General features: G+C 44.1%; 3 protein-coding genes across 3 annotated transcripts in view; 2 read left to right on the top strand and 1 right to left on the bottom strand.

Moving 5' to 3' along the window:
* LOC109463999 overlaps positions 1-15,989 on the bottom strand; it is a 32,345-nt gene extending 16,356 nt beyond the window's left edge. The window contains 7 exon segments of the mRNA XM_019760922.1: positions 4,348-4,525; positions 9,395-9,516; positions 12,073-12,238; positions 13,318-13,326; positions 14,133-14,381; positions 14,999-15,247; positions 15,941-15,989. Of these exon segments, the coding sequence (XP_019616481.1) occupies positions 4,348-4,525; positions 9,395-9,516; positions 12,073-12,238; positions 13,318-13,326; positions 14,133-14,381; positions 14,999-15,247; positions 15,941-15,989 (1,022 nt within the window).
* Positions 15,990-17,059: 1,070 nt separating this feature from the next.
* On the top strand, positions 17,060-17,740 carry LOC109464030. Its single transcript, XM_019760951.1, has one exon. The coding sequence runs from the start codon at positions 17,080-17,082 to the stop codon at positions 17,713-17,715; it is 636 nt and encodes a 211-aa protein (XP_019616510.1). The 5' UTR covers positions 17,060-17,079; the 3' UTR covers positions 17,716-17,740.
* A 922-nt stretch (positions 17,741-18,662) lies between these two features.
* On the top strand, positions 18,663-19,454 carry LOC109463998. The gene has a single exon (XM_019760921.1). It carries the CDS (start codon positions 18,663-18,665, stop codon positions 19,407-19,409), a length of 747 nt encoding a protein of 248 aa, XP_019616480.1. The 3' UTR covers positions 19,410-19,454.
* The last annotated feature ends 3,720 nt before the right edge of the window (positions 19,455-23,174 follow it).

Raw genomic sequence — 23,174 nt, 5'->3', positions numbered from 1 at the left:
TATTTCTAAGATTCTGCGTATATTATCACTAATGCACCGCCCTGCTAGGAAACCTGTTTGATCATAAGATATTAGATTTGGAATTATTTTTTCATACGCAGGGCTATGCATTTAGATAATATACGGACGTCACAATTTAATAGTGTTAAGGGCCGACAATTTTTAATCTGAGAAGGGTCTTTATCTTGTCCCGTGGAGTCTTGCTTTAGTATCAGGGAAATAAGACCAGTTTTTTGTGTATCGGATAAGTGACCCATTCGGTACGAATAGTTAAAGGAATCAAGCATAGGCTTTTTTATGTAATTAAAGAAATTCTTGTAAAAATCTACTGGAAGACCATCTAAGCCAGGCGCTCTCCCCGATGAAAATGAGTCAATAGCAACTTTCAGCTCCTTCTCGGTAATAAGACCTTCACAGAAGTCCCGTTGATCAGCGGACAGTGAAACATGGGGAACGTTAGGGAAAAAGGGTTCAAAAATATCACTCTCCAAAGAGATAGGCGGTTCTTTGAAGGAATAGAGATTGGAAAAGAATTTGACTTGGTCAAGAAGAATTTCCTGGGGGTCAGTTTTGACTGATCCCTCAGGTGTAACAAATTTAGTCATGTTTTCCTTGCTGTTCCTCTGTTTATAAGATTTAAAAAAAAGTTTTGTACATTTTTCACCCTGCTCCATCCACTTGGCTCTCCTTCCACTAATCATATTACTACATTTGGTTTGGTAGAGCAATTCTAGCTGCAGTTTCTTATTTTGTAACGTTGGAAAGTGTCCATATCAAAAAAAGTATCAAGCTGTTTTTGCAATCTGTCGATCTCACCTGAAAGGGAGAGTTCATTATCTTTAACTTGTTTGGCTTTCCATGATACAAATTTGATTATATGGCCTCGAACTGAGCATTTGAAGGCCTCCCACACAATATGTGGATTAGCTGAATCAACATTAAATTGAAAGAAATTAGTAATAAACTCCAAGGTCTCTTTTACAAATGTCCGATCACTTAACAAATCTTGGTTTAACCTCCAAAATCCACGGCCTCGCGGTATTATGGAGGTAGTAACTGTTAATCCAATAAGGGAGTGATCTGATCTCAAGCTACTTTCTATAACAACTTTCTCTATGGCAGAGGTTAAGGAAAAGGATGTCAAAAATAATCTATTCGGCTAGCCTGGCGTTTGCGTCTCCATGTATAACGTATTATTTTGGGGTTCTTATATCTGTAAATATCAAGTAAATCTAAGTTGGCACATAAGGAATTAATAGCTCTTAAACAGTTTGGGTGATAATTAGATGCTTGATTCCCAGCTCTGTCTATATCGATGTTCAGCACAGTATTGAAATCCCCAACAATAATAGTATGTAAATCAGATGCTATATAGTTTTGTATGGTCGTCTCAAGGTTAAAGAAGAAGTCTGGGTCATAGGTGTTGGGGGCGTAAATATTGGCCAAACAAAAGCGTATAGAATCTATGGTGATATCTAAAACCAACCACCGCCCTGAGTTATCGCTCAGGGTCTGATGGATGGTGTATGAAAAAATATTCTTAAATAAGATTAAAACTCCTTTACTGTTACTAAGACCGTGATTATATAAAACAGGACCCCCCCCCCATTCTGATTGCCAGAGCTCTTCTTGTTTCACCGTAGAGTGGGTTTCTTGTAAACAAAAAATGTTATATGATTTGTCCTTTAGCCATGTAAATATTTCGTTTCGTTTTCTGCGGTCGCCCAACCCATTACAATTAAAGCTACAAATATTAACTTTTGGTGATGTCATAAATGCCAAGGGAAGAAAAGGGGTTTCTAAAGATTTCAAATAGGGGAAGACGACCGCAGAAGGTAATATAGACAATAAAGGAATAGTGGTTCATATTAGTAATAACATAATAAGGGTTCCTCATGATTAATAACAACAAAGAGAATATCCAAATAATCATATCCAGCTTAGAACTTAACGATACGAAAAACATCATGCCATACACATAAAGATAAACATCAAGCTTAGAACATGAAATGACGAGATACTTCGAGCCATGAATGAAAAGAAAAGATAGATAACAGAACATTTCTTGCTTAAAGCCAAAGTAAAGTACAAGTAACTTAACGTAAACAAAGGTCTAAGCTCGTATAAGTTCTTATAAATGAGAGGCCCTTACTTATTCTCATTTGCTCCATCCATCATCAGTATCACACTAATCATTCCACAAAAAAGAACATTCCAACTTAAATGAACTCAAGTAGCATAACATAATCACAAGTTTGGTGCAACTCAAGGTACATATAAAAAAGAAACAACTTAATGTGAACATAACACTCAGTACAACTAATCAAATTTTACTGTATACGGCTGTGACAAACATGCGATGGCTGGGTTTGAGGCCAATCAGAAGCCAAGAAGCAGCATCTCGTAACAGGTGTTTCCATGAATGCCTGTTTTCACCTGATTAGCATTTCAAAAATTCAAGGATTCAAACCAGCCGCATATTTGTCACGTCTTGTAGCTTGCACCAAGAAAATAAAGCATTCATTCAGTTCTGTCCAGTTTTCCAGTTCGTTAACAAATCCACAAGAACACTTGTCTTTACACCAATTACGGAAGAATTTGTTATAAACCAGTTGACCAAATTCTCAAAGTAAGGAAAGCCACTGGACTCGATAATGTGGACAATAGGCTCCTAAAAGTGGGTGCACATATCCTTGGAACCCGACTAACCAAGCTTTTCAACGAGTCAATAAGCACGAAGCCGTTCCTAAATAGACAAGCATTGTAAGCTATATACACTAGCTTATTCTTACCCTACATACACTACTGTAGTACAGTATTGGACCAGGAGGGAAGGGTCACATGGATAAACAGCAATTCGGGCACGTTTACCACAGAGACAAGCTGAAGCCTTGCGCACCAAAGTAGCTACCGCCCGAAAGTCTCCAAACCCCCTGCTAGTAACATCACACGGAAGGAACGGGCCGCTCTTAAATATTTGGCCACCAATCAAGACATATTGACTCTTCCTGCAGACAAGGGCAGATGTACAGTAGTCTTAGACAGGGAGCAGTGCGACAGGAAGGTTTTGGACCTATGGGGAGGCAAAGACACCTAAATGCCCTTGAAAAAGGACCCCACTAACAAGTTTAAGGGAAAAATCAGTACATCTCTCAATGGAAAAAAATTGCAAACTGAAGGACTTCTGGATCCCGCCACCTACCTAAAACTCAATCCCACAACGGAACAACCCCCTGCTTTCTACGGCCTTCCCAAAATCCACAAACGAAGTGTCCCCCTACGACCCATAGTCTCCGGTATAGGCTCTGTCACCTATGAGTTAGCAGGCTTTCTAGCCAAGATTTTGGGACCACTAGTGGGGAAATCTCAGCATCATGTACAGAATAGTCCTGATTTTGTCAACAAAATCAAAATTTAAATAGAAGATGATGAAACCATCACTTCGTATGACGTTTGCTCACTTTTACGTCTGATCCATACCACCTAAGGAAACAGGAAATAGCTTTGCTATATTGCTACTAGTTTTCTTTTTCTTATGCCGGAACTAAAAGAATGTACTTTTTTCTGTTGATAAAAAAACATGTTTTTAAACATCATGAACAGTTACATAAGACGACTATTGTTTATGTAAAACGAGTAGTTAGACCCGAATGGGGCCTTTTATATGCAAATAAAACAAAGGCGTTTACTTCTCGGTACAAAGACCACATGGCCGAAGGCTACACTTGGAAATACATTCGTGCAATTTTGACATCCTTTTAAAGCGATCTTAGTACACAAATGCCTCCGTCCCTGAGGCGTCGCCAAAAACAAACAATAAAAGTAGAAAACCTCTTAAACGTACATGCAGTGAAACACATCTTTTGTGAGCATCCGTTCATGTTACTAAACTGTGATCAAAATATGAAGCAAAAGGTCTGTTTTCAATAGCTTCCGGACGATATAATGTACCCCAAATGGTAACGCACATCAGGTGTGGGGATTCCGTACCAAGTGTTATTTTCAAGTTAGTTTACCGGAATAACTATCACACAAAGGACGACGGGATTATTTGTGCATACTGAGGTCGGGCGTGGAAGCCCTGGGGCGCTATTACAGAACACCGCCGCGAAACGATCGCTGTTATTGGTCAATGGAGCCGGGGACTAAATCCGGGGTTAATACTTATCCTAAGTCGGTACAAAACCAACTTGAAGGTAACCTAAATATAATCCACCTCCTACTAAACAAAGATAAGTTATGTTTACAAAATAAATCATGTAACTCAATACAACATGGACCAAATAAGATGACATCAGCAGGGAGATTTCTACATTAGTCTTTACCAGATAGATTGGATTTTCTTACATTCCGACTTTCCCTTGGTATGATGAATCACGCCATTGAGACGACCAGTAGACGTAGTTCTCGTCAACAGCAATCCCCCGCACCCACTTCCCGTCTTCATACAGCAGTTGTTGTATATCGTTACCCAGCAGGTCTGAGCTGTTTATGCGGGGCCCATCAGAGTAGTACAGCCGGTCCTCTAAATGAGAGAAATAAACGAAGGATTTATGCACCCATCAATGTGAATACTGCAACTGTTGAGTGTTGTGATATTAAGCAAAGTTAGACGACACCCGCGTACCCCTCTAACTCTCTGTGATAGACTAGTCCATATCTGAATATTAAGTATCTCAGTCTAGTAGAGTAACCCCAGACTCTAGTTCCTTCTCTTTCTGCCTGGACTCCAGACTGAGCACGTCCACTTTTGTACCGTTACTAACCCTTCCGGATTAAAGCATCTAAAACGGCAACTCAAGGTCTCTGTCCAAGTCCACTGTCGAGTTCAAAGAGTACATCATGGTGTCAGAAGTTCAAGAACCTTGGCTTTCAACCCTCAAGAAGGAGGAAAAGGCCAGTTCTCAAGACAAAAGTGCAGTTTTGAAGACAGCATGCCACGAGGTAGGAGAATTCCTATATTCCCTATAGCCTGAAGCAGGCGGTAGCCGTCAAACAGCCAGGAAGTGGCAGGTCAGACGTGCAGGCATTCCAGACAGAGCGTCTACATCTGAGCCTTGCTAACCCTGAACTCTGAACTCTAGACAAGTGTGATAATTGGAAAAACAAGCTCAGGCAAGCTCAAGCAGCTGCAGCTTTGTAAAAGTTTGACAAGTTGAAAACAAGCCTAAAAGATGGCGGAAGGTCACAGTTTGAGGGCACCAGGGCCGCTCGATGTAAATTCCAGTAAACCTAAGCCTAACGTGGAAAAGATGGAAGAAGAAATACAATTATATATTGATCTAGCAGTGGAAGACGATGCTGCTAAGAGAAGAAAGACCCTTCTATACTTAATGGGTGAAAATGCACGGAAAGTGTATGGCACCTTGACATTTGTGAATGCTGAGAATGCGCCAATTGCAGAGAAAGACCGAACAGCAGAGCAGATTGTGGCTGCGTTCGAGTCATACTGCAACCCGAAGAAGAATGAGACTGTCGAAAGGTACAAATTCTTCACCAGAGGACAGAGTAGTGGAGAAACATTTGATGAATATGTCACAGATCTGAGAACCCTAGCTTCAGAATGTGGTTTTGGGGATATAAGAGAGTCCCTGATCAGAGACAGGATACTATGTGGTATTCTGGACGGCAAAGTTCGCGAGCGACTGCTGAGGGAGAGTAACCTTAGTCTTGCAAAGTGCGAAGCTATCTGCCGAGCTGCGGAAGTATCAAAACAGAGCATCCAAACGATGGAGCAAACCGCAGTGCATATGGTTAGGAAGAATCCGAGGTCACGGAAAGGAGACCCCAAGAGAAAGGGTACGACTCCACGGACCAGGACATACCAAGCCACTCAGGGAAGTAGGGCATGTGACAAATGTGGCAGGAGCCACATGTCATCGGAAACCTGTCCAGCAAACGGGCAAAGCTGTAGAAAGTGCGGCAAGAGGAACCACTTCGCAGCAGTTTGCAGGTCGAAGAAGCCTACAGTGCAAGAAGTCAGGACCGTAAGTGAGAACCTAGAAGAGTTCCACATCGAAACGGTGAGCAAGACGCGCACAGTAGGTGACCAGGTCTTCGTAGATCTCCATGTCGAGGAGATGAGCAGAAGTCTCAGGTGCAAGTTAGACACCGGAGCCCAAGTAAACGTGTTGCCAGAGAAAGTATGGCAACAGTTGAAACACAAGCGTGTGATGCCAGCGACGACTCGTCTCTATGGCTATGGTAACGTTCCCTTAGAGGTGAGAGGGAAGTGCCGTCTCACGTGCGGTTACAAAGGAAAATCTGGCGTCTTGGAGTTCTACATCGTGAGAGCCGACGCAGCGCCAGTACTAAGCCTTAAAGCGTGTCTGTCCCTTCAACTCATAAAGCTAGTGTTGACAGTGCAAGAGACACAGACAGCCCAGAGCATTCTAGAAGAGTACAAAGACGTCTTCGAGGGAATCGGGCAGCTTCCAGGCGAACACACGATCCAGCTCGACCACAGTGTACCGCCAAAGGTCCACCCGCCAAGAAGAATTCCTGTATCACTGAGGGATCCGCTCAAGGCAGAGCTCGACAGAATGGAACGACTCGGAGTGATAAGGAAAGTGGACGAACCGACGGACTGGGTAAACTCCCTTGTAGTGGTCGAGAAGCCACGCACCGGCAAACTGAGGGTGTGTTTGGATCCACGAGACCTGAATAAGGCAATAAAACGTGAACACTATCAACTACCGACACTAGAAGACATCACGACCAGGCTGGCCGGATCAAAGTACTTCTCGGTAGTAGATGCACGGTCTGGATACTGGCAAGTCAAGTTGGACGAAGAGAGTTCCAAGCTGACAACATTAAACACCGTGTACGGCCGTTACTGTTTTACACGGTTACCGTTCGGGATCCATTCCGCGCAAGAAGTATTCCAGAAACAGATGGACAAGATATTCCAGGAGCTGGAAGGAGTAGAAGTCATTGTAGATGACATCCTTGTCCACGGTCGGACAGAAGAGGAACACAACTCTCGGTTCAGAGCCATGCTCCAGAGAGCTCGTGACAAGTGCGTCAAACTGAACCCTGAGAAAGTCGTCGTAGCTGCTCCAGAAGTAGGCTACTTCGGACATATCCTCACGAAGGACGGGTTGAAGCCAGACCCGAACGAAAGTTAGAGCCATTACCAGCATGAAGGCACCCTCCAACAAGGCAGAGGTGATGACGATGCTAGGGATGGTCAACTATCTCGCAAAGTTTACCCCTAACCTGTCAGAGGTTACAGCACCGCTGCGAGAGCTTCTCAGAGAAGACATAGAGTTTGTGTGGGACGACAAGAGGAAACACGCGTTCGCCGACATGAAGAAAGTCGTAGCCGAAGCCTCCACGTTGTCGTATTACGACCCACACAAAGAAGCAACCCTGCAAGTAGATGCGTCCAAGTACGGACTAGGAGCTGTCCTGATGCAAGAAGGTGCACGTGGTGACAAGCAACCTGCCTGTGTCCTCACGGAGGATGAAAGAAGTCCGCCGAGAAACAAGAGAAGACTCACAATTAGTCACTCTCAAAGGCACCATCAAAGAAGGATGGCCCGACACGAAAGACAAGTGTGACCCGCAAATCGCAGAATACTGGAACCACCGGGACGAGCTGACCGTCCATGATGACGTGATCTTCAAAGGGCAGAAGATCTTGGTTCCAAGGTCAATGCGAAAAGAGATGCTAGACATCCTGCATGAAGGTCATCTGGGTCAAGAAAAGACAAAGGCAAGAGCCCGAGACATTCTGTTCTGGCCAGGCCTAAACGCCCAGATTGACGAGAGGATCCAGAGATGTGCAGTATGCCAGGAACATCGATCCTCCAACGTGAAAGAGCCAATGACGCCACATCCGGTCCCGCAGAGACCGTGGCAGAAAGTTGCAACAGATCTGTTTCACTGGGACGGGAAAGACTTCATACTGATTGTGGACTACTACAGCAAGTACATAGAGTTTCACAAACTGGAGCGCACCCGATCCACAGACGTGATAGTAAAGCTGAAGAAAACATTCGCAACGCACGGAATCCCGGAGGAAGTCATCAGTGACAACGGACCGCAGTATGCGAGTGAAGAGTTTGCAAGATTCGCGCAAACGTGGTCGTTCACACACACCACGTCAAGCCCACACTATCCTCAGTCAAACGGACTGGCTGAGAGAGCTGTGCAGACCATGAAACGCCTGTTACAGAAGGCGAGAGCGGATAACAAAGACCCGTTCCTCGCACTGCTGGAGTACAGGAACACTCCAGTACACAACACACTACCGTCGCCGGCACAACTCCTGATGAGTCGAAGATTGCGCACGCGCCTGCCGACGACAAACGAACAGCTGACGCCAAAGATTGTCAACCACGAAAACGTGCGACGACAGCTAGAGCAGAAGCAGCAGCGTCAGAAGACGCAGTACGACAAGTCCAGCCGTCCTCTCCCACCGATATCACCTGGAGAAGAAATAAGGATACAGCAGCAAAACAAGAAGTGGACACCTGCTACGGTTATCCAGCAGACAGAACAACCCAGATCATGGCTAGTAGAAACGCCAGACGGTGTGCAATATCGGAGAAACATAAAGCATCTTCAGAAGATAAAAGAATCCAGCGTTGACACCAGCGACAAGTCCGCGGTCGACGAGTCTCCGACACCAGTCCTGAATGACACCGCAGCACAACCGTACATCACTCGATCTGGAAGAGCTGTGAAGCCACCCGTGAAATTGGACTTGTAAGATTTAAAGTTGACAGTACAAACCGGAAAATGGACTGTGATTCTGGACTACGATTATGGACTTGAAGAAGTTAGCAAAGCAGCAAGTAGCAGTAATGCATGCGAGACACTAGAATGCAGTGAATAGAGGTAATGCATGCCAAACAATTAACCTTTTAAACAAAGGGGGATGTTGTGATATTAAGCAAAGTTAGACGACACCCCTCTAACTCTCTGTGATAGACTAGTCCATATCTGAATATTAAGTATCTCAGTCTAGTAGAGTAACCCCAGACTCTAGTTCCTTCTCTTTCTGCCTGGACTCCAGACTGAGCACGTCCACGTTTGTACCGTTACTAACCCTTCCGGATTAAAGCATCTAAAACGGCAACTCAAGGTCTCTGTCCAAGTCCACTGTCGAGTTCAAAGAGTACATCATTGAGTAACACTACAGAGAGGGTAGACGTGCACATAGACAATATCTTACACCAATTGCAAGGACATTCAATCATGATTGAACGTCCTTACTTACACGTAGTACATATTTATTTAAACCACTCCTGTCCTCATACAATACAATAAGGTAACACCGACCTACTAAAGAACGCGTTTTAAAATGTTCCTTCTTGGTTAATAATTCTTTTGTGTATAAATAAATAAATATATTTAGTAAATTGTTTCTTTCTATGTTGTTTCTTACCTCTAAAGTCTATTGTAACGGCGCGGGGTCTAGACACGCCCGTGATGATGGCGGTTGGGTTACTGCCGTCCATCGCAGCACGGGCAATTCTGTCATTACCATCGTCCGCCCAGTACATGAGTCTGTGAAAGGAGTCAAGGAAACAGAACCTCTTATCTCCGCCAAATTTTCATACATGTTATTAAATGGTGTTTCCTTGTACAGCGTTATTAGATTATTGTTATTACCATAAATGATATAGATTATTCATAATGATAATATAATCTACATAATCCTTTCACATGGATGGTTTCTGCCTAAAGCACACACACATATGGCAAAATAAGAGGTCACAAAAAAACAGTAACATGATATTCCAGGAGTCCGGAACACCAGATCAAGTTTTATTACCCTCGCCAAGAAGGTTATGTTTTTAGGCGTTTGTGTGTGTGTGTGTGTGTGTGTGTGTGTGTGTGTGTGTGTGTCTGTAAACAATAACTCGAGAAGGCTTAAATGTATTGTCTTCATATTTGGTAGGCGGGTAGGTCTTGATGAGACCTCGATATGATTAGTTTTTGGGCCCTTGGCGGCTTGTTGTGGTACTGCAGCGGAACTTCCGGTTTTGATATCTGATTGCATGTAATGTCCCATTTTTTTTGCTAACACTACGGCTCTATTTTAAGACTTGAAAATTTTAACAGTGTATGACATAAATAAACTCCAAACAGCAATTTTTGTTCACAAAGTTTTACAAAAAAAGTTCACAATAACCAGTTCAATTCCGGGATATATTTCAATACAACTCAGATATCCACAGTTACAGTACTAGAAAGCAACATTATTTAAGGCCAATCCTGAAAAAATCAAATATGAAACAGTTCACGATAATGTTTGGAGGCCCCTTAATTTGGAACAGTTTAAGTCACTCACAGCAAAATTGTCAATCCCTTCCAACTTTCAAAAGACATTTAAAAACTGACCTGATAGAGAAGCCAACTACCACTTCCTGATTTGTTTTTGTTTTCCGTGTTTTCTCATGCTATGATATTTTCTTTGTGTAAATATTGGTTTCTTATGTTGTTCTTACTCATAATAACGTATGATTTGACTAATGGAAATTTATTTTTTTGTTCAATATGATATGTTCTTGATTGTCTTACTTTATTGTTTAGATATATTATGCGCCGTGTTAACTTTATATTATCTTGTACCTATTTTGAGTTAATTTGTTTGCTTGTCCCTTGATACATTGCAAGTTAAATGTAAATGTAATACATGTATGTAAATAAGAGATCGTAAAATTAATAGAATTTGGGAGAGTCCACTAGACAAACCTTCCGGTTTCTTGGGCTCTCCAGCATATATTTGCTTGTATATAATTTCATTTTATACTGTTACTTTTTTATGTGCAAAATGACAATAAACAATAAACAATATTCCAGGAGTCCGGAACACCAGATCAAGTTTTATTACCCTCGCCAAGAAGGTTGTTTTCAGGCGTTCGTGTGTGTGTGTCTGTAAACAATAACTCGAGAATGCTTAAATACATTGTCTTCATATTTGGTAGGCGGTTAGGTCTTGATGAGACATCGGAATGATTCATTTTTGGGCCCCTAGCGTCTTGTTGTGGCACTGCAGCGGAACTTCCGGTTTTGATATCTCATGATCTGGTGGTGATAGCTATAGGGTCACGAAATTTTAATGGTAGGTAGGAATTGTGCTGGAGAAGAAGTGACGTAGGTTTGGGCCACCTAGTGGCTTGCTCAGGAACTGCAAGGGTGGTTCTTTAAAAATACTTTATTACCTTCGCCAAGAAGGTTATGTTTTCAGTAGGGATTGTTCGCCTGTTTGTCTGTTTGTTTGTGAACAGCATTACTCAAAAAGCTTTATATGCATTGTCATGTAACTTAGTATGTTAGTACGTCTCAATGAGATCTAAAAATGTTTAGATTTTGGGCCCCTTGGCGGCTTTTGTTGGTACTGCAGCAGAACTTCCGGAGCATTTGTTGAAAAATCTACGGAGGATAACTCAAGAACTGGTTAAAGATCGTCGTGACTTTTGGTATGTAGGTAGCTTAAGTAATGCTTGACATAGGTATGCGACAATTATGCAAATCTGGATATTATTTGCATAATGTATGAGGAAATTCTATATTGCATTACATTAAAGAACTATTCAAGCTTGTGACATATGTAATTGAGAATGAGTGAAACACAGGCAGATATATCTATTATGAAATAAACACGTATTTTGCATAATTATTGAGGAAATGTTAGAATAATGGTAACTGCCTGGAATTTCATACTTTGGGTATTTGAAAGTTAAGAGAAGGTGAACATCATTAACTGATTCAAATAAGGACCTCATTTGCATAATTTATGACGAAATAATAGAATGGATTTCTTTGCTAAGGCTGTCTTTTGGTGGAGAATATGATCAACTGATATAATTCATGCAAATGAGGAGCCTATTTGCATAATCAGGAGGAATAATCTTTATCAGTCATAAAAATTAACCTCATTTGGCGAATGTATGAGATCGTAGAAGTCTAGTTACCAGTAGGATGTTAATGAAAGTTTGCACTATGACGTATTTAAAACGATGGACTGGTTGAAATGCATCGAGTTTACAAACGTTAACGTACACAGCCCTGTGCCCATTTATGTAAAATGCCTGATTTTGAATGTATTTTACTCACCCATTCCTGGGGTCCAGGACCGGGTCATAAGGAAGGCTGACGGCTGGTGACGTCAGAAGTGTTCTAGTTGACGATCCATCCGTCTTTGCTACAGAGATGGTCTTTTCACCAAAATCAGTCCAGTAGATATCCCCTCTAGCGTGGTCCAACGCCAGGCCAGGGACATCTGCATAAAAAAAGTGTAAACAAGGCTGAGGCAATAAAAATCATTGCCAAGGCGACGACTGAATGATATATATTATTTCATGTGGTGGAGCTAGCAATCTACATTACAATTATCAGAAAAACATATTTCCCTATGTTATAAAGACATGCACGTAGTGAAATTTACAGGCTGGGTGGAGGAGGTGTGGGGCAATATACCAAATACACGTATAGGAGGAATCAGCCATTCTTCCCCAGCAATATAGATTTTATGATGACATACTTACTTACTTTACTTTGGTCGAGTTCCCGCTAGAACCAAACTGAAAACCATCCTCCACTTCATTCTATCCTCCACCAGAGACTGGATTTTATGTATGGTCTGAAGTTGTTACTCCTTTGACTTTTTTTTACCTTTTGTGGGTTCCAAAAGGACGGATAATTTCTTTTCTCTCTGTGACCTGTTTGAATATGGTCTTTGGCCAAAGACAACTGTGCTCTCTGTCCATCGTGTGGGGGAGAAGACTGATGACCAGTAATTAATCATGCCAGGCATCTGGATGGGTGGCACGTGGGCACCCGTGTAAGTTACCTGCTTGATCCAGAAACCACATGGTGGAAGGTTTCCTCCAAACCAATTCCCTGGGGAACGCATTCGTGCAATTTTTGAAATTCTTTCAAAGCGATCGTAGTACTTACACAAATGCCTCCGCCCCAAAGGCGTCGCCAAAAAAGTGTGGACGTTTTGTAGAAAAATATGTTTGAAAATGCACACGTCCAAAAGATTTTGATATACATACATAGGAAATATGTCAGGTGAGTGGAAAGGAAAATGGAGGATAGAAAATGTCAGGACATAGGAAAGAAAGACGGGGGGTATACCGGTAGTAAATTTGGCGAGAGAAAGGAAAGAAAGACGGAGTAAATTATGAATAGTTTCATAGACCAACTTTTATTGAAGGACAATTTTGACAATCTAAAATATGTTGCAAACAGTGTGACTTTTCCCGACCTTCAAATTCTAACTTCAAACTGTTGAAAAGAGGCAAGGAACGAACAGTATTTGTAATCTTTCAAGGTTGAAGAAAGGTTGGGAAAAACTGTATTTCTCTGGTATGCCTATATAAAAGGGCACGCATATCTCATTCGTCTGGTGCAGGAATTCGAACAGCGTGTCTCATATTTATTTGGTCAGGTTTAGAATAGTGGTGTAAAATGTAAATAATAACCGTGTATGTGTGGGACGAATGAGGCAGTGCACAATTTCAAACGTGGTTCCGAGATTCTAAAGTCAAGTCTCCTCTGATAGTGTTAATGGATAGGAATAATTGCTACAATTAGAAGCACTCGCCATTAACACTATTTCTAAGAAAAAATTGTGATCTAAGACACATTTTTCAACACGTTTCTCTCTCCCTCTTTTTCTTCTCCGCGCGTGACGTTTATCTCTGCGCGCGACGTTTTATCTCTACGCGCCTTTTGACCCCGTCGGCGCTCCGTATGCGGTCCTCGTCATGCAGACAGATGAACGACAAAGTGTGTGAAAGTGTGTGTGTGTGTGAGAGTGTGTGTGTGAAAGTGTGTGTGAAAGTGTGTGTGTGTGTGTGTGTGTGTGTGTGTGTGTGTGTGTGTGTGTGAATGTGTGTGTTTGTTGTGTGTGTGTGTGTGTGTGTGAGTGTGTGTGTGTGTGTGTGTGTGAAAGTGTGTGTGTGTTTGTTTGTGTGTGTGTGTGAAAGTGTGTGTGTGTTTGTTAAATAACGTGAACCCAGACAATGAGAAAATTAGCCGGGTCCTTACATCTGCTTGAGGACTATTCTGATCTTCTTTGTAAGACCATACATTATCATATAGTGTTGCGTTTTGCAATAGTTGTCTTCAATTGCCATCAAAACATGATAATATGATATTTAACTCACCGGTGATGTCTAAGATGGTCTCCCTGCCACTTCCATCACGACGAGCCCGGTGGATTTTCTTGTTCCGGTTATCTGACCAGTACACGTAGTCCGTGAGCGGGTCGTGGTCCAGGGCTCGGGGCTGTCCTACATCTCCGAGCGGAAGCGTGGTGGTCGATCCGGAAGTGATGTTAACTTGGAGAATGATTTCTCCATACCTGTCAGCTACCAATAGGAATGGCTCACTGATGTTACTGGAGCCGGGGTCTCCTAAGGTGGAGGAAATAACCAGAGTATAAAAAACAGATTTTTCCAAACAATCGTGTCACGTCTTAAGTTATTATCTATTTTCGTACTTTCAAAAACTATTTGCTCATTTATAACGATCGCCAGGCAATAGGAAGTGAAATATGACGTGAGTAGTATATAGTCGACGCGCTGCTATCATTTATTCAGGCGGTGCAGGCGGTGCGAGGCGGTGCGAGGCGGTGCGGGTCAGAGGTCACCGTCATTATGCTAAGGATATGCAGATGTGTGCAAATGTAGGCGAATGTATGCAAATTTTAGCTAATGAGCTAAATTGCGGGTCAGATAAAGGTCAGTGTGCACTTTTGACCCCGGTAACCTGGGANTGTGTGTGAGTGTGTGTGTGTGTGTGTGTGTGAAAGTGTGTGTGTGTTTGTTGTGTGTGTGTGTGAAAGTGTGTGTGTGTTTGTTAAATAACGTGAACCCAGACAATGAGAAAATTAGCCGGGTCCTTACATCTGCTTGAGGACTATTCTGATCTTCTTTGTAAGACCATACATTATCATATAGTGTTGCGTTTTGTCAATAGTTGTTCTTCTAATTGCCATCAAACATGATAATATAGATATTTTTAAACTCACCGGTGATGTCTAAGATGGTCTCCCTGCCACTTCCATCACGACGAGCCCGGTGGATTTTCTTGTTCCGGTTATCTGACCAGTACACGTAGTCCGTGAGCGGGTCGTGGTCCAGGGCTCGGGGCTGTCCTACATCTCCGAGCGGAAGCGTGGTGGTCGATCCGGAAGTGATGTTAACTTGGAGAATGATTTCTCCATACCTGTCAGCTACCAATAGGAATGGCTCACTGATGTTACTGGAGCCGGGGTCTCCTAAGGTGGAGGAAATAACCAGAGTATAAAAAACAGATTTTTCCAAACAATCGTGTCACGTCTTAAGTTATTATCTATTTTCGTACTTTCAAAAACTATTTGCTCATTTATAACGATCGCCAGGCAATAGGAAGTGAAATATGACGTGAGTAGTATATAGTCGACGCGCTGCTATCATTTATTCAGGCGGTGCAGGCGGTGCGAGGCGGTGCGAGGCGGTGCGGGTCAGAGGTCACCGTCATTATGCTAAGGATATGCAGATGTGTGCAAATGTAGGCGAATGTATGCAAATTTTAGCTAATGAGCTAAATTGCGGGTCAGATAAAGGTCAGTGTGCACTTTTGACCCCGGTAACCTGGGAAACCTGTCGTCAAGGCAACGATTTTTGAAGGATGATACCACGCCTACCGACATTGTTACTTTGACAGTAAGCTATTCAACATGACAGCGGGACCGTCGGGATTACATCATGAAGTGGGGGCGTGGTTAAAGTCAACGTCTGTAGTAGCTGATTGGCCGCATGGCAAGCGTTGGTGACTTGCTCTGAGGATCCGGAGTAGTCGATTGGTTTACATGTGAAGTAGGTGACGTACTTCACGGTGATTGGTGGAAGGTCTGTGGGTGTCGGACAGAAACTTGTATAAAGTGGCAGCAGAAACTGCCGAGAAACCAGTCCTTCTTGCGGAGACAAACCTGCGTCCAAAGGCGTCGACAGCGAGCGAAGATCGAGACCGAAAACCATGGCACATCAGCAGATCGCCCAGCCCGGAGCGGTCCTCCCGAACACCGCCAGCGCCGGGGCCACCCCCTCGATCGTCCCGGACATCCTCGGCAGCGATGGAGCGCCTCTCAGTCAGAACACCAACTTGAAGCCGCATGAAGTACGTCTACCATTGGGCGATAATGTGTTCCTTACCGTGGGGATGTTCAGGAATAAACCGATCATAAACGTGAGGCAGTTTTACCACCCAGACCCAGCTGACGTGAACAAGATGAGACCCGGGAAGAAAGGTCTTGCATTGACACCTAAGCAGTGGACCAAGCTGAAAGCACTTCCGCTACTGGGGGCGATCCTGGACGCTACGTGCCATACCATCCCTTACTACTTCGGGGTGATTGAGCCGAAAATGTATGACCTGGGATCTGAAAAGTACGTGACAGTTCAGATCTTGCACGGACAGACATCCATCACCCTACACCAGCACTACAGACCATACGGAGCACCAGACACCGACCCTGTAATGAAGAGAGGCATAGACTTAACAATTCAGCAATGGGAAGACCTTGAAAGCAAGATGAAAGCGGTGGACAAGGTGTTGGAGGCTATGGAGAACGGAAAGATGCCAACTGACAAAGATGTTATCCAGTCAGCCATTGTGTATTGAAAATCGAAAACGAATAAAGCTTCCTGGTGGTTGGAACACAGGCAAAGACCTTATGCTGTTGTTTGTATGTCTATGTATGTGTGTCTGTACGAATGTATACTAACTGGCTACTTGGGTGGGTGTGTCTGCAGAGCAATGAATGAGTGAGTCACTCACGAGTGACTCCTTTTATTTGCGTATACGTCCGAGCAATTAATGAGTCACTCGCGCGACTATTTTGTCTGTATATACACATGTAAACATATGTCAAATAAGCATACATGTATGTATGTATGTGTTATCTGTATTTATATATGTTCATTTATCTATCTTTGAGTGACTCGCGATATCTATTTATCTGAAGAATGAGTGACTCGCAATATCATTATCTGTCCAACGAGTGACTTACAACTATTATATAAGACCATCAGTGAACGTGCAACGTCATTCTCACAAAGATCACCAGCCATGCCTCACGCGTGCGACATCTGTGGCAAAGAGTTCAGTCGAAAAGCCAACCTCGTCCGTCATCGCGACACGATACGCGGAGACGTGACAGACATGCCTTCGGGAGAAGAGATCCTGGACGCCGAGACAGGACAAAACCGATCCGCCGATATCTTTGACGACACCGACAATTCATCCGAGAAGGCAACCACCGAGCATGATACGGAGTCGCTGGAATCTTCCGAGGAGGAGGTCTCGATGCTGTCACAAGAAGACGTCTCAGAAGATGAGTCTGTAAAGGATTCTTGGGAAGCAGAGTCAACGACACAAACCGATAGCGATCAAAGCGGTTCTGAGAGTGATGCAAGCTCGACCGTGTCTTCCAATTCATCTTTCTCTGGTGAAAGTGAAGAGTACGGCTACGACAGCGGTGACGAGGAAGAGTGGACGCTTTATCGAGACTGGTCCATTCCACTCAAGCACGAACCAGGCGATGTCCCTCAACGCGTCATCAAAGAGACAAAACGCGCTGGCAAAACGTTTTATCTTGTAGAGTTTGCTGCCATGCCTCGTTACGGTTACAACATCGAGTACAGTAAGAGATGGGTCCCAGAGCAGACATTGATGAAAAAATACGGCTACCTTGTTCTGAAATAATACAGCATCGTCCTCCTGTCGACAGGACAACTTCTCCTAACGACGTGTCGTATTGATATTATATTTGATGAGCAACAACAAAGCAAGTGGGCCCGACAGCATTCCTGCTGAAGTCTACAAGTGTGGTGGACCCGACCTCACAATACGACTTCACAGCATACTCTTGCGAATCTGGGATGAGGAAACTCTACCAGACGATCTTAAGAACGCAGTAATAACTGTTCTCTACAAAAAAGGGGACAGATCAGATTGTGGGAACTATCGTGGGATTGCCCTTCTGTCATCGGCTGGTAAAATCTTGGCCAGAATGCTCTTGAATCGACTCCTTCCCCTGAGTGAGGAAATTCTGCCTGAAACCCAGTCTGGTTTCAGACCATCCAGAGGAACTATCGACATGATCTTCTCAGCTAGGCAGATTCAAGAGAAATGTACAGAACAAGCGACAACCACTCTTCATGGCCTTTATTCGATCTTACCTAAGGCTTTTGTATTCTCTGAATCGCGAGGCCCTCTGGAAGATACTGAAGCGGTTTGGCTGCCCAGACAAGTTCATAACAATACTGCGACTATTACATGACCAAATGACAGCCAAGGTGCTTTGCAATGGCTCTGAGACTGAATCATTCACAATCAAAACTGGTGTAAAGCAAGGGTGTATACTGGCACCAACAATCTTTGACATATACCTGCTGGCTGTCTTGATACTGATTAAAGACCGTCTTCCACCTGGAGTAACAATCAGGTACCGCTATGATGGCAGTATTTTCAACCTAAGACGCCTCAATGCTGTCACCAAAGTCCAGAGAGTTGTTGCCCACGACCTTCAGTATGCTGATGACTGTAAACTTGTAGCCCACCAGGCTCAACATTTACAAGATACACTTGATCTTTTCAATTCTGCATACAAACTTCTTGGCTTGACTACAAATAAGTCAAAGACCAAAGTCATGATCCAGCCAGCTCCGGGTCAACAACCGCCAGCAGTAAGCTTCTACCTGGATGGAGTACGCCTTGAGTGTGTCAAGCACTTCAGTTATCTTGGCAGCACTCTTAACCACAAGGGAAACATTGACGACGAAATCTCACACAGGCTAGGTTGTGCCTGTGCAGCCTATGGTAACTTAAGGGAACGGGTCTTTGACAATGCAAGCCTTAAGACGGTAACAAAGCTGCAGGTGTATAAAGCCGCAATTCTTCCAACCCTCCTCTATGGTTGTGAGGCCTGGGTCACCTACCGAAGGCATCTTAAGACCTTGGAACAGTTCCACCAACGCTCGCTGCGGCGTATTCTGAACATTTCCTGGACTGACTATCGCACCAACACCAGCGTGCTAGCTGAAGCCGGCTCTTGGAGTATTGAGGCCCTCGTCATGCGCAGTCAGCTACGTTGGTCTGGCCACTGTGTACGAATGCCAGACAATCGGCTCCCCAAGCAGATTCTTTACGGTCAACTGGAGCAAGGGACCCGTGCAAGGGGGGGACAGAGAAAACGGTACAAAGACACACTTAAACATTACTTAAAGAAAGGTCACATTGACCCCTCAAACTTCCAAGCCCTCTGCCACAACCGCAGTGCCTGGAGGCAGATGTCCTACACGGCTGTCTCAACCTTTGAAAGCGAGAGAGTTGCCGCCGTGGAGGCAAAAAGGATGGCCAGGAAGGAGCGTCAACGTCAACGTCAACAAAAGGACTAAGAACTAACACCATTGGACTCGCCCTACTCCGTGGAGTGGCTGTCAACACATATTTGATGAGTAACGTATGAGTGGCCTGTGCATTTCTTCCTCAACACATTCTTGATTGGTAAGTGGTGAATAAAGTGTGACGAAACCATACTGTCTTTCGTATCTTTGTGTCGATGTATGCAAACAGGCTACGGAAGTGCGTAACAAAGATATAGCATGTACTAAACACAAGTACACTCACTCCGATGTAAAGTGCACATGTATACATATGTTCGCATTAAGCATACGTGTATGTATGTGTTTCGATATAAACGTGTTGCTCCGGAGTAAAATATCACTCCGGAGTAAGTATTACTCCGTAAAATATCACTCCGGAGTAAATATTACTCTGTTTTGGAGTAAAATTTTTACTCCGGAGTAAGTGTATTTGTAACAACTAAGTATAGTTGCCATGGTTGTCGGTATTGTGTATTCTTGCAACGATCATATGTAGATATATCGCATGTACATACATATATATACAAAGTAAATGAGTCACTCATGAGTCACTCATGAGTCACTCATGAGTCACTAATTCATGAGTAACTCATGAGTCACTCATTCATGAGTAACTCAAGAGTAACTCATGAGTCACTCATGAGTCACTCATTTCATGAGCCACTCATGTCATGAGTCACTCATGAGTCACTCATGAGTCACTATGTTACGCACACACACACACATTGAAACTCGCGACAAATGATTTCCTGCCATATTATGTTGTGTGTTTATTACCGATAACATCGGTGTAAAGCAACACTCGTTCCTCGTTTAATTTCATTACAAGAATACAAATATTTGGTGTACATACAAATTTGTACAAACACGTAACGTAGATGCTGATTATACGTATTCAAATATACGACAACAGCGGCGTAAAGCAACATTCTTCGTTGACTTCACAACAAGAATACAAATGTTTGGTGTACATACAGATTGTACACATATTTCCAGCCACGTCACGTTATGCGTTTGTTCGCAATAATAGAAGCAAGTTAAAGCAACACTCGTTCCTCGTTGAATTCGTTTCTCGACAACAAGAATACACACATGTGATGTATATACATATTTTAAAAATATGTAACGTATATACAGATCATAAGTATTCAAATACACGATATCGGTTTCACAAAGAATTCAAACACGCGACATCGATTTCACAAAGTAGTCAAATATCATACTGTACAAATATATGAGATCACATACAAATATACAAATAAGTAAATACGAACGTCATGACATCGATGAAGGTGACAACGGCGACGCGTACAGGTTGACGGACAGGTTTATATGTCTAAGGGAAGAGTGGTGATCCCGTCATTCTTTACCTTCCTTTTCGGGTAGAAGTAGGAAAAGGCATCACGGATTTGCACGTACGTGTGCATTTCGTTACCACGCATGCGAAACCCTTTGTTGATGCCTTGACCACTTCTCTTGGTCTCCAGCACCCGGAGATATTTTTGGTGGTCGATGTCGTTGCATCTTTTGTTAACACCCTTGCAACTGAATTTGTCGTGTGTTTTGTCTTCCCCGCCAAAGCAATAATATGTTTTGGAACACAGCCCGACAATCCCATTCCCGCTCCATTCTTCTTTGAACAGACCGGGCGTGCGTTTGTCGTAGGCCGCGTTTTCTGGGGTGTCTGTCCGGGGAAACCAGTCGGATTTCTCTCGGTTGTACCTCTCCCGCATGTGAGGCTTTATCACGTCGTCAAGGCTGTTTGCAGATAGAGCAATGTAGGCTGAGTCCGTGTCCATCTCGCAATACTGGAAATCGGACACGTCCACAAACTCGAGCATGAAGTCGTAGTAAAACTCGAGCATGCGTAATTTGGCGTACTGGTACACGAAGAAGCCAATTTGGAGAGGGAGATCAAATTTGATCTTGCGTTTTGCCGATTCAATTTCGAAGAAACCTTCGTCATTGACCACGACCAGATGTCGAAACCGGGAGGTGTTGATCCTTCGGGTGGCGGTCACGACGTCTTCGCAATACTCGACGTCGGTCTGTTTTCTTTGTTGGTGACCGTCTTACCGTAACCCGAATTGCCGATCAGCTTCATGGTATCGGCGATGATCTTCTTGGACTTGTCCTCGTCGCCTTTACGCCTCGCGTCACTGACGGCGTCGCCGAAAGATTTGAAACTAGGTTTTGGTCTGTACTCCATCACCTGATAGATGCGGGTGACTTGCAGACCATGTTTCAGGTACCAATTTAGCAAAGGCGTGGCCAAGAGGATCTTGCGACCGAACATACTCCCGATCAGAGATCGCCTCGGTTTCGACATGAGATTATGTTCTTCGGCGTACGCTTTCATGTAGTCGCCAATGTCGTCGATGGAAATGTCTACGTTCTTGAAGATGGGAGGCATTTCGGAAAAGTGCGACTTGAGGTTTGCCGGAACCTCGATGTCGCATTCGACCGCACCAAACAATTGCCCGGAAAGAACAGCCTGGAGGACGCGCTCCTCGGTCATGTCGGGAAGGTGTTCGGTGGGAGTCTTGCGACCGGCCACAAACGACGACAATCGATCGTCTGTCCTTACCATGGCCAGCCACTCGCACTCCCACATTTCGACGACCGTGTACCCACACTTTTGTAGGTATTCGGTCGTTTCGGCCGTTTCCGCCCGCAAAGTGGCCAAAGATTTGCCGCGTCTTTCGTTGTAGTCGCGGCCTTTGGTCAGGTTGCAGGCGTGGCCGTGCCAATAACAACCGTGAAACTGAAAAATTTCCCCGGTGGCCGAACAGAAACCGTCCACGGGAATTCGACGTGGACCGATACGCTTTTCGGTGCTATTAAACTGGAGCCGAATGGCGAGGTCTCGCTCTTGGGCCACCCAATCTAACCACTCTGTGGCCATGCGTCCGCGGGCGGGGGCGGAATGCTCCGGTTTAAACCCCGTCTCCGCTTGACGCCGAATGTAATGACCAGAAGGCATGTCCTGCATCAGGGCCCACAGGTACAACGCGTTGGCGTCAAAACCGGTGACGTTTCCGCAGAGTTTGGGCTCTCTGCCCATCTCTTTCATCTCGTCGGCCCTGATGTAGGTCTTGCCTTTCTCGTGGTGTCTATGGAAAATGATACTAGGGCCCCCCACAATGTTGTCTTTAAACAACCTGTACACATCCTCGTTGTCTACCAACGTAAAGTACGTGGTGGATGGCAGATTCATAAACAGGAACTTCAACGTCAGCCCCGGTACGCTGATGCCGTCCTTGAACATGTCGATTCCTAGATCTTTGTAGAAATCGAACATCTTCTGGACGGCATCTACCATGGGGCCGACGTCCTTGTTATTATACCTGCAGGAACAAAGAAAAAATGAAGATTAATCTTCTGTTGACGACGATGTTCTACACATCGATAAAGACCACAAAAAGACGTACTGTCACATGTACACCTGCCACACGAGGAAGTCCCTCATGGTTGTCATGCTCTGGTCTTCCCATACTTGGAGGCAGTACTGGTAGTCCTCCGCCTCGATGTCCGAGTCCCTCAGCTTGCTGTGGAACGCGTCAGGACCCGGGAGGCGGGGCTCGTCCAGCTTGTCCAGACTGTCCATCCACTCGTATCTGTCACATACATGGGAAAAGAAGACGTCAATGATCACATCAACAAACAAACAAACAAACAAACAACAACATACCAACAAGGGAAACGCACAACAAAGATGTCCACTTACGGAAAGAAACCCTTTGTTTCCTCGCAGTCGTATGCTTTGAGAAGGATGGA

This window comes from Branchiostoma belcheri, unplaced genomic scaffold (genome assembly GCF_001625305.1).
Source record: "Branchiostoma belcheri isolate BF01 breed outbred unplaced genomic scaffold, Haploidv18h27 scaffold130, whole genome shotgun sequence".
Taxonomy (NCBI): domain Eukaryota; kingdom Metazoa; phylum Chordata; class Leptocardii; order Amphioxiformes; family Branchiostomatidae; genus Branchiostoma; species Branchiostoma belcheri.
This window is presented reverse-complemented; position numbering and strand designations above follow the sequence as displayed.